The sequence below is a fragment of the Spea bombifrons genome, chromosome 1 (genome assembly GCF_027358695.1).
Source record: "Spea bombifrons isolate aSpeBom1 chromosome 1, aSpeBom1.2.pri, whole genome shotgun sequence".
Taxonomy (NCBI): domain Eukaryota; kingdom Metazoa; phylum Chordata; class Amphibia; order Anura; family Pelobatidae; genus Spea; species Spea bombifrons.
The window spans coordinates 28,555,478-28,569,517 of NC_071087.1; the positions used below are offsets into that span (position 1 = coordinate 28,555,478).

Sequence of the window (14,040 nt, forward strand, 5' to 3'; positions counted from 1 at the left end):
AAAGGGGAAAAAATAAAGTGCGCAGAATGTAAATCTTCGTTAATTCTTTTGTCGCCCCAGACACCATTTTAACTACACTAAGATAAGAAGAATCTTGCCATTTTAATTCAACTTCTACGCATTAGTTCGTTTCCATGGCAACCGGACAGCCAAATGTTTCCGAAAATGAGAATTTCAATGAATACAAAAGCAGAAAAAAAAAAAACTCCATCCCCCTGAAAACAAAGACAAGTTTTGTGCCATCCAAGTCTGAAAATGTGGAGTCACTAGAACAATGGAAATTGTTTTTGTTTGTTTTTTTATTTGAGAAAGTAAAATACAGGTAGGATCAGACACAGATATTTAGATTGTATAAATGACAGTATATAAAGACAGTCTGAATATTCAAACAGTAAAACATTTAAAAAGGTTACATAATTACCGCTAATGCCAAGTAAAGCCAGTCGGATCATTTTGCCCATTCAAAGAAACCACATTGCTTATCCTTGCCTAATGGACAAGAATAAAAATTCTTTCCGTTATTTGGACCAATCTTCAGCACTGTTCTCATAACACACCGTTTCGCATGGTGGCAGGAAGGAAAATGTAAGTCTGCCCACTGCAAAGACATCAAGACATAAGTCATGCACAAAAAAACAAAAGCAAAATGTCTGCACATGAAAAAGGAGACTGATGCTTTGTGTACATGCATAGGGTTAGTGAGGTGACTGATGCACTTAAACCCTAGAAAGGTAGGAGTATACTCGAGGCTGGAGTGGGGTGTTTTTGGGGTATTTAAGTTCATGTGTCACATTCGTATCTATACCATGATCGGAATAAGAAAAAAGGCCAACATTCAGGTTTTTTTTTTAACAAACTGTTAATCTTGTTTTCCAGCGATTCATAAGCTTTTTGTTTAAGCTCTGCTATTCAAACAACTCAAACAAAATTTCGGATTTTAAAACCGCCGCTCAGTTATTCTAAAGTGATAATTACACAACACGTACCATTGGACAGCACTTTCGGAGTTTGCCAGAAAAAAATGCAATAGAACACTTTGACCAAAACTCAGTGTCTTGGGTCCAAACCGAACACCGCACTTAAAACACGCCATCCGTGAACTATTGTGGTGGTTCCCTTCAACTAAATCTGTATTTCTTTGATACCTAGATGCGGCCCCCTTTAAATTATTATTTATTGTTTTAAATAGCGCCATCAAATTCCGTAGTGCTGTACAATGAGTGGACAGGACATAAGCAGTATAACGTAACAATTTGACTTACAGAGATAAACCGGTTTACAATCTAAATCTAGCTTTGCAGAATAATTACAGCTCTCGGTCTAACATTATATTCCAAACATTGTATGAACAAAGAATTCCATGTCTATTTATGTGATAGTTTTATTTGAAATATACACACATCTAGCACTCAGAAACAAGCTTTTTAGATGATAGCCAATCAAAAATGGTTCGCAACATTAAAAAAACAAAAAAAAGTTTAACTTACTTCAAAAAACTCACAGCGTGTTTCTCTGGGAAGGGAACAAGTATAAAATTGCCTCCCCTTGTTATCGCCATCCTTCCTTACAACCTGGAGTGTACATGGACGCTGGTGTTTACCACAGAGAGGGCTACTTTTATTTAAAGCAGAAGTGCCACCTGTCAGGTTAACACGCGGTGAACTGTAATGACAAGTTGGAAAATTGGTATCTTGTAAGAATAAAGGATTATCACAAAGTGCTGACTGTGCCCAAAAGTACAGTTTTGACAGCACCATCTCTGTAAGATGTTTTAAGAAGATTACAGAAGCGATCTTTCTGCCCGAGAAACAAACGGCTCAAATTGCAAATGTATGAGATAGACCTGAATAAAAAGACATTGTTAAATTTGGAGTTTCAATGAACATGGCACCTGTATCGATTTAACGGTGACAATATCCTAGATGTTTTTAAGCGTGACGTTTAACTCTCCTATGGCAAAACAAAGGGATAATGATTTCTAGTTTTGTGCCTCCATCTTAAATATAAGGCTATGTTTTAGGAGCACTTAGCTTTCTGACATTTCATTGTTATCAAAGAAAATTAATTTTGTGCTTTCTGCACCACAAAGAATTGGATGACTTATTGTAGGTCTTGCTTTTCTTTGCTGTCACAGGCTGAAACAAGTGCGAGGATTAATGGTCGGCCTTGGAGAGACATTATGCATTGCTTATACATCTCTGTTTTTCAATGTTTGGTATGTTAGGTAACCTAGAAACACTGGATTTTGTATAGAACCAACAGAAGCTTAAGTGTGCATAAAAAAACTCTGCATATTGATCACAGTTTAGAGAAGAATGCATTACTTCTTTTAAAGTTAACATTTGCTCGAAATATAAAACATTTGCTAAACAAGACATAGGCTCGTTCGTCATGTAGGGTCATCTATAAGTCTGTACTTAACAACACTTTAAAAACTCTGCTATTTGACATTAGACAGGCAGGGGTTTTCAAATACATTGAAGCACTTCCCAACCATGTGAATGAATGACAGAAACACCATCAAGGACATTGCATGAGAGTGCAACTTGCCAAGCAATTAAGCACAATGCTTGCCTTAAAAGGCTGATCAATTCATTGTGTAATAGAGAAACATAAATGTTATCAAGTGCACTCAAAATACATGTTGTATTTTTATATCCCTGCATAAAGCTAAGAAAAATATTACATTGTCATGAATAGATAATATCTAAGTGGTTAGTTGAACTGAATAAATATGAATTATTTTAGAAAATTCTCATGTGCATAACAAAGCGACACTTAACAGAAGTTAGCTTACAGATAAGTTTGGGGTCCATCGGGAGGCATAGGCAGAACCTATACCGAAAGACTTCTTTTTAAAGAATGTATAAAATAAAAAAAATTAAAAGATTTAGAAACCAGGGTAGATTTCCATTATTAATGTTCCGTAAAGGAATGTAAAAACAGGCATGGATATCCTCACTGTAAGACAAGCCCAAGGGCCAAATGATATAATTTCCTATATAAAAACAAAAAGTGTGTAGCCTGGAATGGCAGGGAAAATGTTTTTTTTAATATTTACAGCAGAAAAGTTGACAGGCTGGAGGGAACAAATATTTTTTGCTCAATTTACATATAAAGACATATATACGTCAAAAAACAAACAAAAAGACATACCTCACTGGTGAGCTGATGCTAGAATTGCATTTTGGCGCTGGGTCATCGTTCTTCATTTTCTTCTGTGGGTGATTAAGGGAACTCCAGTTGTCTGGTGCCAAACCACCGTTGAACATATTGAAAGTATTTGCCCCCTGCTCATTTTCACAATCCCTTCTCTTACTTGTGGTCTTTGAGTTACCGTATTCATTATTTACTGAAGTCTCAAGAAGAGAGTTATGGTTAGGAAGTGGATTGGTATTCATATTACGTGAAGTGCTGTTTGTACTAAAATCAGACATCACCAACGTTACGTTTCCAAATGCTGTTCTTCTATTTAACTTCACCTCAGAGAGTGGCTTTCCAAAATTATTACAAGGATATTTAACCAGGTCAATGTCAATATCTTCAGTATCGTTATTGGATACACTTGAGGAACCTGAAAGAATGAAAAACAAGAACACTTTAGGAATATGATCAAACTGACTGCTTGTAGAATGGATTGTTTGAACACGAGCAAGTTTCAAATCTCAGTCCAGCACCAGCAGTGAAAATACAGAGTAACAAAGAAAATAGAATAAAATAGTATAAACTGCCATAGCCAGGTCTGGTCCCAAATAAATGGAAATAAAGGCCCAGCATACAGGAGACATTGTCCAGGAACGGAAACTTGTCACCAGTGTGCACAAACAGGTCACTGATTTGAAAATAACACTATGCTACATGTGACCTCAAGGGGTGCTACTTTTCATCCTCCAAGAAAAATGTGTCACCGATCAAACAAAAGTACCAATACATCCAAACCTGAGAACTGCTTTTTGAGAGAGAAACTACTTAGTTAAATGCATAAATACAAATATGCTAATTTAAAAGGCAGCCAGACAATTCTGAAATCCGTTTTACTCAATTACGGACAAGAAACACATTCACAAAAATATATACATTAGATGGAGTTGTAAAAAAAAAAAAAAAAAAAATACTGTAAAAAGAAAAAATTGCGAAGGCAAATTATTATATTATATTAATTTGGCATCTGTGATTAAAACAAACAAAATGTACACACCATTAGTTGGTCCATCAGAGGTGAAGAGGGACTCTTTAAATGTAGGTAAGCGATGCATATAAAGTATTTGCTGCTATTTTTCAGAATGCAATGGCTAAACGTTGAACCTTACCTTGTGGCCTTGGAGTTAGACAAGCGTCACATTGTTTGTCTGAAGGCTTGTTTATGAGTGTACACATGCCACACGACCACTGTTCTTCATCACGTCTTGCCACATCTTCTTTTACTTGTGATCCTTGTCTACATGCCCACCCAATAAGACTATTTCTTGTTGGCAGCTTACTGGAAGGAAGACAACAAAAAAACATCACCCAAAGCATAGGGAAACACGATTTATGGTCTGCTTACCTACCAAGGGAAAGTTAAAGTAGAAAACATGACTTAAGTAAAATGGTTTCAGTATTGATTCTCAGAAATAAGGAGCCTTAAGGGCAAACAATCTACCATTGTGCTACTTGTGTTTGAAAGTGGTAAGTATTTCTGTATGGTAGTGGGTTTTAAAGTTGGTTTGTAATTGTTTAAGTCTTTTAGGGAAGTACAACACACAGCAACAAGTGTGTTGCTAACAATTCCAACAATTATATGGTGAAAAACAAATGACCTTAAATACTTAATTATATTTGTATATATAATAATATTTAATATATTCTCTATGTAGTTCAAAACTGCCAACAGACATTACCCGAATGTGCAGTCTCATTCCAGGTAGACCATGTACTTACAAGACTGTATTAAAATTCGGACCTACATCATATTGACACTTCCTATAATAGCAGTTCTATTTTCCAGCTGAACATATCATGTAGATCTGTTGTTGCCCTGGAATTCTAGCTTGAGGTCATATGTACTGCCAACAGAAGATTGTAAGGGAAAAAGGCTTCAGCCTGTGTTGCGCATGAGAGTAGTTCATTAACAACTATGGACACAGAACAAGGTCTGTGTGTTATGACAATTCTCTGCTTTTGTAGAAAGAAAAACAAAACATCTTATTTATACAGCTCCAACAATTTACCAGAACTTCCAGTACATACATTCGAACGGTATGCCAAAACTATAATTGACAGATTAAGACTAACCAATGTTTTATTTTATTTCTTAGATACCGAATTAGTTAAGTGTAGGTCATGATTTATAGTAAACACTAGTAAATATGTGTCAGCCACATCACAAGAAGCAAATATCAATGGCTCGTGCAAATCTTCACACTGCCGATTAGTACTAGTATTTTCTCCCACACCCCAAAAAATACAAGTGATATAAAATTGAGCCCCACTTCCCTGAGCATGATTCCATACCTTACATCAACACGTTGGGGGTTATCCTTCTGACACCCAGGGCAAAAGTAAGTCATTCTATTGTTCTCTCCGAGGCGGCAAACCGTGATCTTTGCACCACACTGGCCACAGTTCGGCTTTTTGTACACTTTGTAGTGTTTGTAAAGGGCTGCACCAGACTTTCGACACTGAAAGAGCATTAAGAAGGCATTGAGCTTCAAAAAGAAAAATACAGTATTCTGAATTTACTTCTTGACCTTTACCTTATAAAACAGAAGAGTGAAGTCCCTTGTCATTTTCACTAGATGGCTTACTTGTGCATCTGTTAGAAGACCTGCCTAGTAAAAAAGAAAGAAAGTCCTCATTAAATTAAAAAAACAGAACAGAAATGGCACACTATTAACATGTTTCCTTATCAACTGGAACTGGAAAGACATCTTAAACTGTAATAAAACTTTTTAGTTTAAGGCATATCTCAGATTTCATTAGCTGAACCTTCTGAATGTTTCTTTTACAAAAGGGTTCTAATTATCTCTGCTTCTCTTACCCTATTAAGGAACATCAAATACTTTGACCATAAAACCAGATCAAATGTCCGTTGTTAGCAGAAGATATGCATACACAATTGACATGGATTATAAAGCGGGCACATAGAACAAATGGGTAGAATGAGGCGAATAAATAAAAAAAAAAAAACTACTATATACAGCAGAACATTTACACACACACACACACACACACACACACACACACACACCATCTTCTAGTTATACGAGCATCTCTTCAGCTATATGTTAAAAAGTCAGCTTAGTGTCAAAGCAGCCTCAAAGAATATATACTGTATTGGCTTGGATATAGGCCGCACCCTGAAAGTTAGGTGCTTTTTTAATGAAAAAAGTTTCTGCCCCCCCCATTTTTGCTGCCACTCTGTCCCCAAGATGTCCCCCCCCCCGACTTACCGGTGCAGACTCCACGGGGTCTTGCGGGGCCGGCGGGGGACATCTACACATAACACGTATTAAACTTCCGGTGCCGGCACTTCCGCGGTGGGAAGTACCGGCAAGGAAGATTGTTTGCGCAGATGTTCACCGGCAGCGGCGATTCAAGCAGAAACAGCCTCCACTGCCAGCACGTCTGCAAGATGTGCTTTAAAAATCTCCCTTGCCGGGACTCCCCCGTGGGAATTCCCGGGAAGGGAGATTGTTAAAGCACATTGTGCAGACGTGCCAGCAGCGGAGGCTGTTTATACGCATCGCCGCTGCACGTCTGCGCAATGCGTTTGGACAATCTCCCATGCCGGCACCCCCCCCGTGATAGCCTGGCAGGGGAGGCTATCTGAGCATATCAGAGAGTAGGATACAGGTGCCCTGCACCGCTGCGGGGGATCTGTATCCTAACCCCGCTGCCTGCCTGGCGCCCGGAACTGCATGTCCCAGGCGTCGGGCGCTGGACCTCGAATATAGGCCGGAAAAAAGCGCGGCCTATATTCGAGCCAATACGGTATTAAAATTGTTTTGTAAACAGATACCAAACGAGAAGCTCTAGCTCTTAAAATGCAGCACATCACCCCGCACTCTTTTTTTAGGCCACTGTTGGCTGCTTAAAGCAGCCAGTGTCAGGAATGCCACTGAATTCACAAGGAGGCACTCTGTAGTGTCAGCCAGCACCGGAGCTGGCCGGCAGCGAGTATACCACCAGTGGCTACAGGAGATGTGATTGGCCGCAAGCCAAGATTAATGCATTTGCAAAGAGGGGGAAAATATACCGTAATATATATATATATATATATATATATATATATATATATATATATATATATATATATATATATATATATATATATATATATATATATATATATATATAATGTAAAAAGGGACCACTCAGTTATATGTATAAAAACACACATGATGGTTGTAGTGTGCCTCTAAAGGACCCACGCAACATAACACGAAATCACAACCCAGAAGTATTAAGTCAAAGGTGATACCTTTTATTAAACACAGAAAAACACGAAGAGCGACATAAGTTTTTGGCCCTAAGAGCTTATGTGACTACATCTTTTCACATAGAAGCACGTAATTTGACAACATAAGAACCATTTGGCCCATCTAGCCTTCCCATGTATCTTGATGGTAAAGGATGCGACCTTAAATCAGTCCTTGGTCTTGTCTTGGATAGTTTTATGCCTCTACTACTTCTAATGGGAGACTGTTTATCAAGCACCCTCTTTTTGTTTATTGCCCAATAAAATGGTATCACGTTTGACTAAATGACTATTCTTGGACCATCTATCCGTTTTACTCATCATGAACTGCTAATATTGGATGACTTATAGTCAGCAGATGTGGCCACTTCCTAAAGGACCAATTTCATCAGTTGTTCTTGAATTAGACCAAAGTGCAGCTTGATATGCCATGGTGGACACATTTTTGGTTTAGGAATCATAATTTCATTATGTAATATGTGAACATGGAAACTTGTTAGAATTTTTCTTCGGACAGTCTGTGAATCTTCTTAAATACAAATCCAAAGTGTTTGCTGTATTCATATAAGCAAGTATTACAAAGGAATGAGCATATTTAATAAAAGGAGGCATATTCCCTCAGCTTTCTATACTGCATTTAACTTTTAAATAATATTAAGTTGCGTTACAAAATTTCAGTTACTGTATTTCAGTTTGGTTCAGAGGATGACCTCTAAATCATGGGACCCATCCCATCATCTTGAAATGCAAGGCATCAACTATTTGCTTTCATTATAGTTTCACTATAATATAAACACACCCCTACTTTAATTCAAGCTTGTCAGCAATGACTTACCTGTACTGCAGGATGTAGACCACTATCAAAAAGAGCTTCATTTTTAATAATGTTCCCAACTCCAGGCAACACATTCTGATCAAGCAGCACATCACAGAGAATACGACTCCCCTGTTTCTTAACCTCACATTCTGCTCTCGCAAAACTAAATTTAGGGGAGCAAGCGTCCAAATCTCCAAACAATCTTACTTTCTCTTGACAATCCAAGGCATTTCTGAATAAAGAGAGGAGAAGATGATGTGTAGTAAAATTTTCTCCGTTGTATCCAAGTCATATCTGCACTTCAGCTGAATGGACCGTCATGAAACTATGCAATTTGCAGCCATGGCCACATCTGTAGCTGTCAATGGTCAAAATCTTTGAATTTGAATTATTAAAATAATTGACACTTACACATTTGCTAGCACAAGTTTCTTACCCTATTATTTACTGCCTTTCAATAAGACTGAACATTTAAGACATTATTCACTAAAGAGAGAATTGGTAGGAGAGCTTCGCCAGCCCTGTCTAATACTATAGTTCAACGTCTCCTTACTTTGTTTAGTATAAAAAACCTAACACTTTAAAAATTGTAACAATTGTAATAAAATGTAATGGTAAACATATATATAGTGTGATTACATTGTATATACACACACACTTAATCCATTTATACCATGCCATTTTGCAAACAAGTTTTACCTAATGTCAAATGTAGAGTCATAGAAGCAAATCACATCCCTTGCAAGTTTCAGTTCCAAAGCAGCTGGGTGTCCGTTTCTGTCCTTGTTCTCAGTTGGATTAATCCGCATCGACCCATTCATGCCAAAGTGTACTCTGAAAAATGAAAGGGAAATGCTACTTAAAGTCATGCAGAAAAATGAATTAGCAGTAAGAAGTCGCTGCTCTGCAATATTAAAAATATATAAAATATATGGCGTGATGCGATGTATGTTATGGCTGTCCATGGAGGTCTACTCACTGTATGCATTAATAAAAATTAAGTCAGATCGCCTCCACGGCACTTTGCGCCGCTGAAACCAAGGAGAGGTGCAGATTTAACTGATGTGCTGAATAGCCAGAAAGTTTAGGTAGCAAGTTAGGAAAACAAAAACCCAGCTCTTAAGCAGACCACTACGGAGAGCTTCTGACAGTGACAAATTCACACTCATCCTTTATACGCGATAAAGTTTAAATGAGCCAATGCCAGCAGCGTGAATAGTCTTATTCAGCAGTTGAGGCTTCGCAACTATATATCCACACAATGTTAATAAACCGTTTAAGTCCGGGGAGTTTATATACAGAAAATGCTTATGCGTTTAGACACAGTGCTAATGGTTAAAAAAATAATAATCTGCATACCCAAAACACAGGGCGTATATTAATGCTGTTTGTTTCCACCTTTGTGAATTATTTAAAATTAAATTATCTAGACACGTGCATATTTAAATATTCATACAAGGTCATATTAGAGACTTTGTAGCCGTCAATACAGTTAAGGAGCGCTGCTGTTTATTTTAAACATATTAGATTTGGCTGTAAATAATAAATTCGTATTGCCATAAATTAAAAAAGGTAACATGTTTCCAAGCTCAAGGCATGGGCAATGTTTCAAGGATACAGTCTGTATCTGCAGATGGAAATTAAAAGGAATAAAGAACGTTTTTTGTTTTTTTTTCTGGCTTTTTTTTGTTTTGAAGCTCAGGGGATTCTGGTTCACAATCATTTTTTGTTCAGTGAACCCTCTGTGTTGTGTTTTAGACAATCTAGATTTGCCAAAAGGCACTTATGGTTTTGCAATTTTGACAAAATGTTTCTTAGAGATATACAGTAAAAGTTTTAGTTACTTCTTTTTGGTTGCTTCAGAAATGTATTTTTGGGTTAAACCCCTTGGGGTAACCGCAAAAGGATTTGGTTGCTTTTTCTTGAAAACAATGTGTAAACGCATGTTCTCTAGTACAATTTGCCATCAGTTTTATTTGCATCGCATGGAAATGTTCTGTCCGATGTTCAAACCATACATTTTTAAAAACCAAGAAAAAAGCCTTACCGTAATGATTTTGCTCCAAAATACAGAAAAAGCTCCTTCCCTAAGGTTTCTACACCGGTAAAACTGCATCCGACAAGTGAAGGTAAAACACATGCGCGGGAGGGAAATGGCTGAGCATTTGACTTCTGGGAGGGGAGAAAATGTTAAATGCTTAAAGTTTCTGAAAACTGTAAATTATCATTATTAGTACTGCACAGTTGAAGCAATTCATTTTGTGCAAATATAATTGTATGGTGCCCAATCAGCCAAGAACAAAAAAAAATAAAACCTGCACAACACTATAGGATTTTTTTTTTGTCTTAACCCCATCTTTTCACACATACAAATATACACTTCTAAATAGTGGTTCAAACTCTCTGTTTTTCCAGGGCAGCTCTGCAACTTTCATACCAGGCCTTGAGTCCAAAATTCTTTCTTGCCAAAATAACACAAAATGAAGCTCATACCATTCTTGTCCTTCATGGTGGCAGCATTTTTAGTGTGGAAGTTCGTCTCTGCTAACTTAGAGGACGGAACCCACACCAAACAATCTACTGAGGACCCTGCACTGTGGAGACTTCCTTCTAGATCTATAGCATCCCCAGATGTTGTCTTACCCCTTCATATACCCTTAACTAAAAAGGAGGAGAAGAAAGCATGTATTAGGAGAAAGCACTTCCACATCTATCTAGGGATAACAGGGGAGGTTCTGAGGGTTTGGGATTATTTTATCCTGTCCTTCATAATACATGTTCCCAGGCATCACATGGAACGTATATTTAGCCATAGTTTGGGCTTCAATCTTTTTCCCCCATGTTGAAAGGGAAAAAAAATTAAAAAAAATTAAATATCAGTAATCTATAATTTTCCAGTAAGGGACAGCTAAATACATGCGTACTTAAACTCACTTTTTCTATGTATTCTGTAAATACTAAAACTAATAAAATATGACTCATAACTTTTAGGAACCTAAAGCAGTCTGCATATACAGTAATATTGAATATACAGTAACCTGAATAAAGATATGGCAGCAGCCAGACAAAATAGCGTCTTTTCACCCCAGGACAGCAGTCGCCGATCCACTTTGTCTACATAACTAGGGACTCCTTGTTAACGTTACAAATGCTAGTAATGAATGCAAAAGACAGAGCGCTATGGCAAGTTTTTTTTTTTTTGCATAAGCTAACAAGGTCCCCGAGTTCTCCCCATGGTATTGACACTGGTAAATTGAAGATCTCCTAATAGGTATCACAGGACTAACTTATTCCAGACTACAGCCTCATTCCGTTATCAAAGCTTTTTTCATTTTCATAATTCCTCCCAAAAAAATTGCGTGCTAAACAGCAATATTGATGACCCCCCCCAAGCCGTTCCTTTTGAGAGTCATTTTGCTCAGAAATTAGCCTTTGCGACGGCAGCCATTATGGTACATGGCGCCGCTGGAATATTTGTTTTAATAATTTAAAATAACGAAATGCCTTTGGAAACCAAGCCTTGTAGCCCCATGACTGCAAAATACTTCCTAAATAGACAAGAGGGATTCAGTGGTCCAGATACATCATTCACATTCATGAACTTCCTTCAAGATTTTGTGCAGCTTAAATGCCAACGTGGCAGGTGAGCGTTAAATGAACATAAAAAATAAAATAAAAAAAAGGCGATGAGAAGCCATGGACCAGAAATAAGGAAGAATATCATGTAAAGAAGCGTTAGTTTGTTCTAATGAACTAGCACACTTATCTGCTTTCTTTCACCCAAGTCAGATAATTACAAATACACTATTGGCATATGTTCTGGTATGCATCACGGTCAATTACTTGTTCTCAGGGCTGAGTACAAACTGGTAATTAAAGCTGAAGTCTGCTTCACTTTAAATACATCGAGGGAAAAAAGGTATGAAGATAAAGAAATAAAAGCCTTCTTTGTTCAGCTACTTTGTGACAGTGTTTTAAAGCTGGCCACGTTTCATTTAAAAAATAACTATTTAGCAGTTAAAGGATGTTAAGCTCTTCAAGGGTTTAATATCTTTAACCATTATTCTTACACACACTAACACTATATATATGCTGACATACACACTCATGCTAGTGTCATACTGTAACATACACAACACCATACACCCTAACGCTACACTTATACACATGCATCCACTATCCAACAACACTGTTCATATATACAAATACACACAATCTTGTACTACAATACTTTACACATACCGACTCTGGCACTATACATATACACACACCGACTGACACAACGGTATAAACACACATTCACAGACAGACTCCAGCACTTTACAAATACACACTGACTGACACTACAGTATACCGCCTATCTTCTGCCGTTGTTGTAAGGTGCCCAGTGGGGTCACGTAATGCACATTTTGAGACCCTGCCCTGGCCAGTTTTTACCCCGTTGTCCCACAAAACCCTGGGCACCAAGAAGTGGCTTCTAGTTGCCATAGCAACCTGGGGTTTGTTAAGCCCTGGTATAGTTCCAGGTGTTGCAAGCTCTAATTTACACTCACTAAACCATTTCGAATGCACATATGAAACTGTGTTTGTACAGATATGCATGTATATCATTTGATATTTGGAATGAATTTCTCTGAAAAATAGCAATTATACATGAATCTCTAAAAAAATGCATCCGGACCTAGTAAAGTAAAAACCAAACAGAAAATTGGACTACTGATGACTGACAGTTGGCTTTAATTCACTGAAAAAGGGTAGCAATGGTATGGCCCGACATCTGTATAAAGAAGAATGCATGTTATAGTATTCTGTGAGGGAAAAAAAGCTTTTATCTGCACTCCCACTAGAGAAGCCGCCCTCCACTTCTGCATTCAGACATTTGTTGCCACTGGCTGGCAATCAGTGACAGGAAAGCATTCCCGGTTAATACAGTAAAGGACTTTAAACAAACATGGGGTAGACATTTGGCTATCCTGAATCTAAGACATGACCGAACTAGTTAAGTTTTCATTTCAGGAAAGATGGCCAGACTGGAAGGAGTTTTATTAGAACCTGCTAACACTGATACACATTCTGCCATCTACCCATGATTTTTATTCCCCCCGCCCTCACTGGAACTCATAACGTAAAACATAATTCAAACACTTTAACTGCCAAGTTAATCTGACAGGCACCACTTTGTTTCCTAGTTACACAAAGAGTTAAGACAAGAAGCAAAGGGAAACCGGAAGTGGCGATTATTTCACCCACAGCAGCCTGGCGCTCGTAGCGTTAACCGCAATGTATTTATTACGTGTGCAGCTATCTCCACGGAGCTCAGCTCACCTGGCTAGTAACGGCGCTTCCCCGCAGTGCCTGCACGGCTTGTCCCGGTGAAACGCGAGCTCGAATCTTCTCCCCATTCAGCGTGCAGCCCGGACCCTCAACCATGATTAACTAAATAGTCACGAGAGACGCTAACAATTACCGCAACACCATTAATATAAAACTGATCAATACCCAGCTGTTTGTATTAGACACTGCAACTCAGATATTCAAAATATGGCGGCAATATTTCCCGTAATGACACAATACATAGCCATCCGTTGATTGGTCAATAGACAGGAAGTAGAAGTGCCTGCAATTTTTCTATTGGTTTATGATTTTGGCGGCTGTTTCCGGGCTCAAGAAGGACCTTATATAATCTTTTTTTTTTTTTTTTTTTTTTTTTTTTACAAAACGTTTTGCGACGCCCCATGTTATAAATTCGTCGTCGTACCGCCCC

The 14,040-nt window shown here is 37.9% G+C and overlaps 1 protein-coding gene across 3 annotated transcripts; it reads right to left on the reverse strand.

Annotated features, from left to right (window-relative positions):
- Positions 1–305: 305 nt before the first annotated feature.
- NEIL3 (nei like DNA glycosylase 3) lies at positions 306–13,818 on the reverse strand. 3 transcript variants are annotated; one of them, XM_053459545.1, is made up of 10 exons: positions 13,602–13,818; positions 10,324–10,448; positions 8,976–9,110; positions 8,484–8,508; positions 5,736–5,810; positions 5,494–5,660; positions 4,311–4,480; positions 3,157–3,574; positions 1,488–1,662; positions 306–598 (listed from the first exon to the last, which is right to left on the reverse strand). In XM_053459545.1, the coding sequence occupies exons 1-10, from the start codon at positions 13,704–13,706 to the stop codon at positions 449–451; spliced, it is 1,545 nt and encodes a 514-aa protein (XP_053315520.1). In that variant the 5' UTR covers positions 13,707–13,818; the 3' UTR covers positions 306–448. The 3 variants fall into 3 exon arrangements, with proteins under 3 accessions (XP_053315520.1, XP_053315511.1, XP_053315527.1); XM_053459536.1 differs by having other exon boundaries at positions 8,295–8,508; XM_053459552.1 differs by lacking the exon at positions 1,488–1,662 and having other exon boundaries at positions 417–598; positions 8,295–8,508.
- Between the last annotated feature and the right edge of the window lie 222 nt (positions 13,819–14,040).

Bases quoted from the DNA above. Each gene is read 5' to 3' on its own strand.
- NEIL3 (XM_053459536.1), bottom strand. From the start codon at position 13,706: ATGGTTGAGGGTCCGGGCTGCACGCTGAATGGGGAGAAGATTCGAGCT. The intron at 5,661-5,735 runs GTAAAGGTCAAG...ATGCTCTTTCAG, and splicing joins TCACTCTTCTGTTTTATAAG to TGTCGAAAGTCTGGTGCAGC. The intron at 3,575-4,310 runs GTAAGGTTCAAC...TCATTCTTTCAG, and splicing joins TCTAACTCCAAGGCCACAAG to GTTCCTCAAGTGTATCCAAT.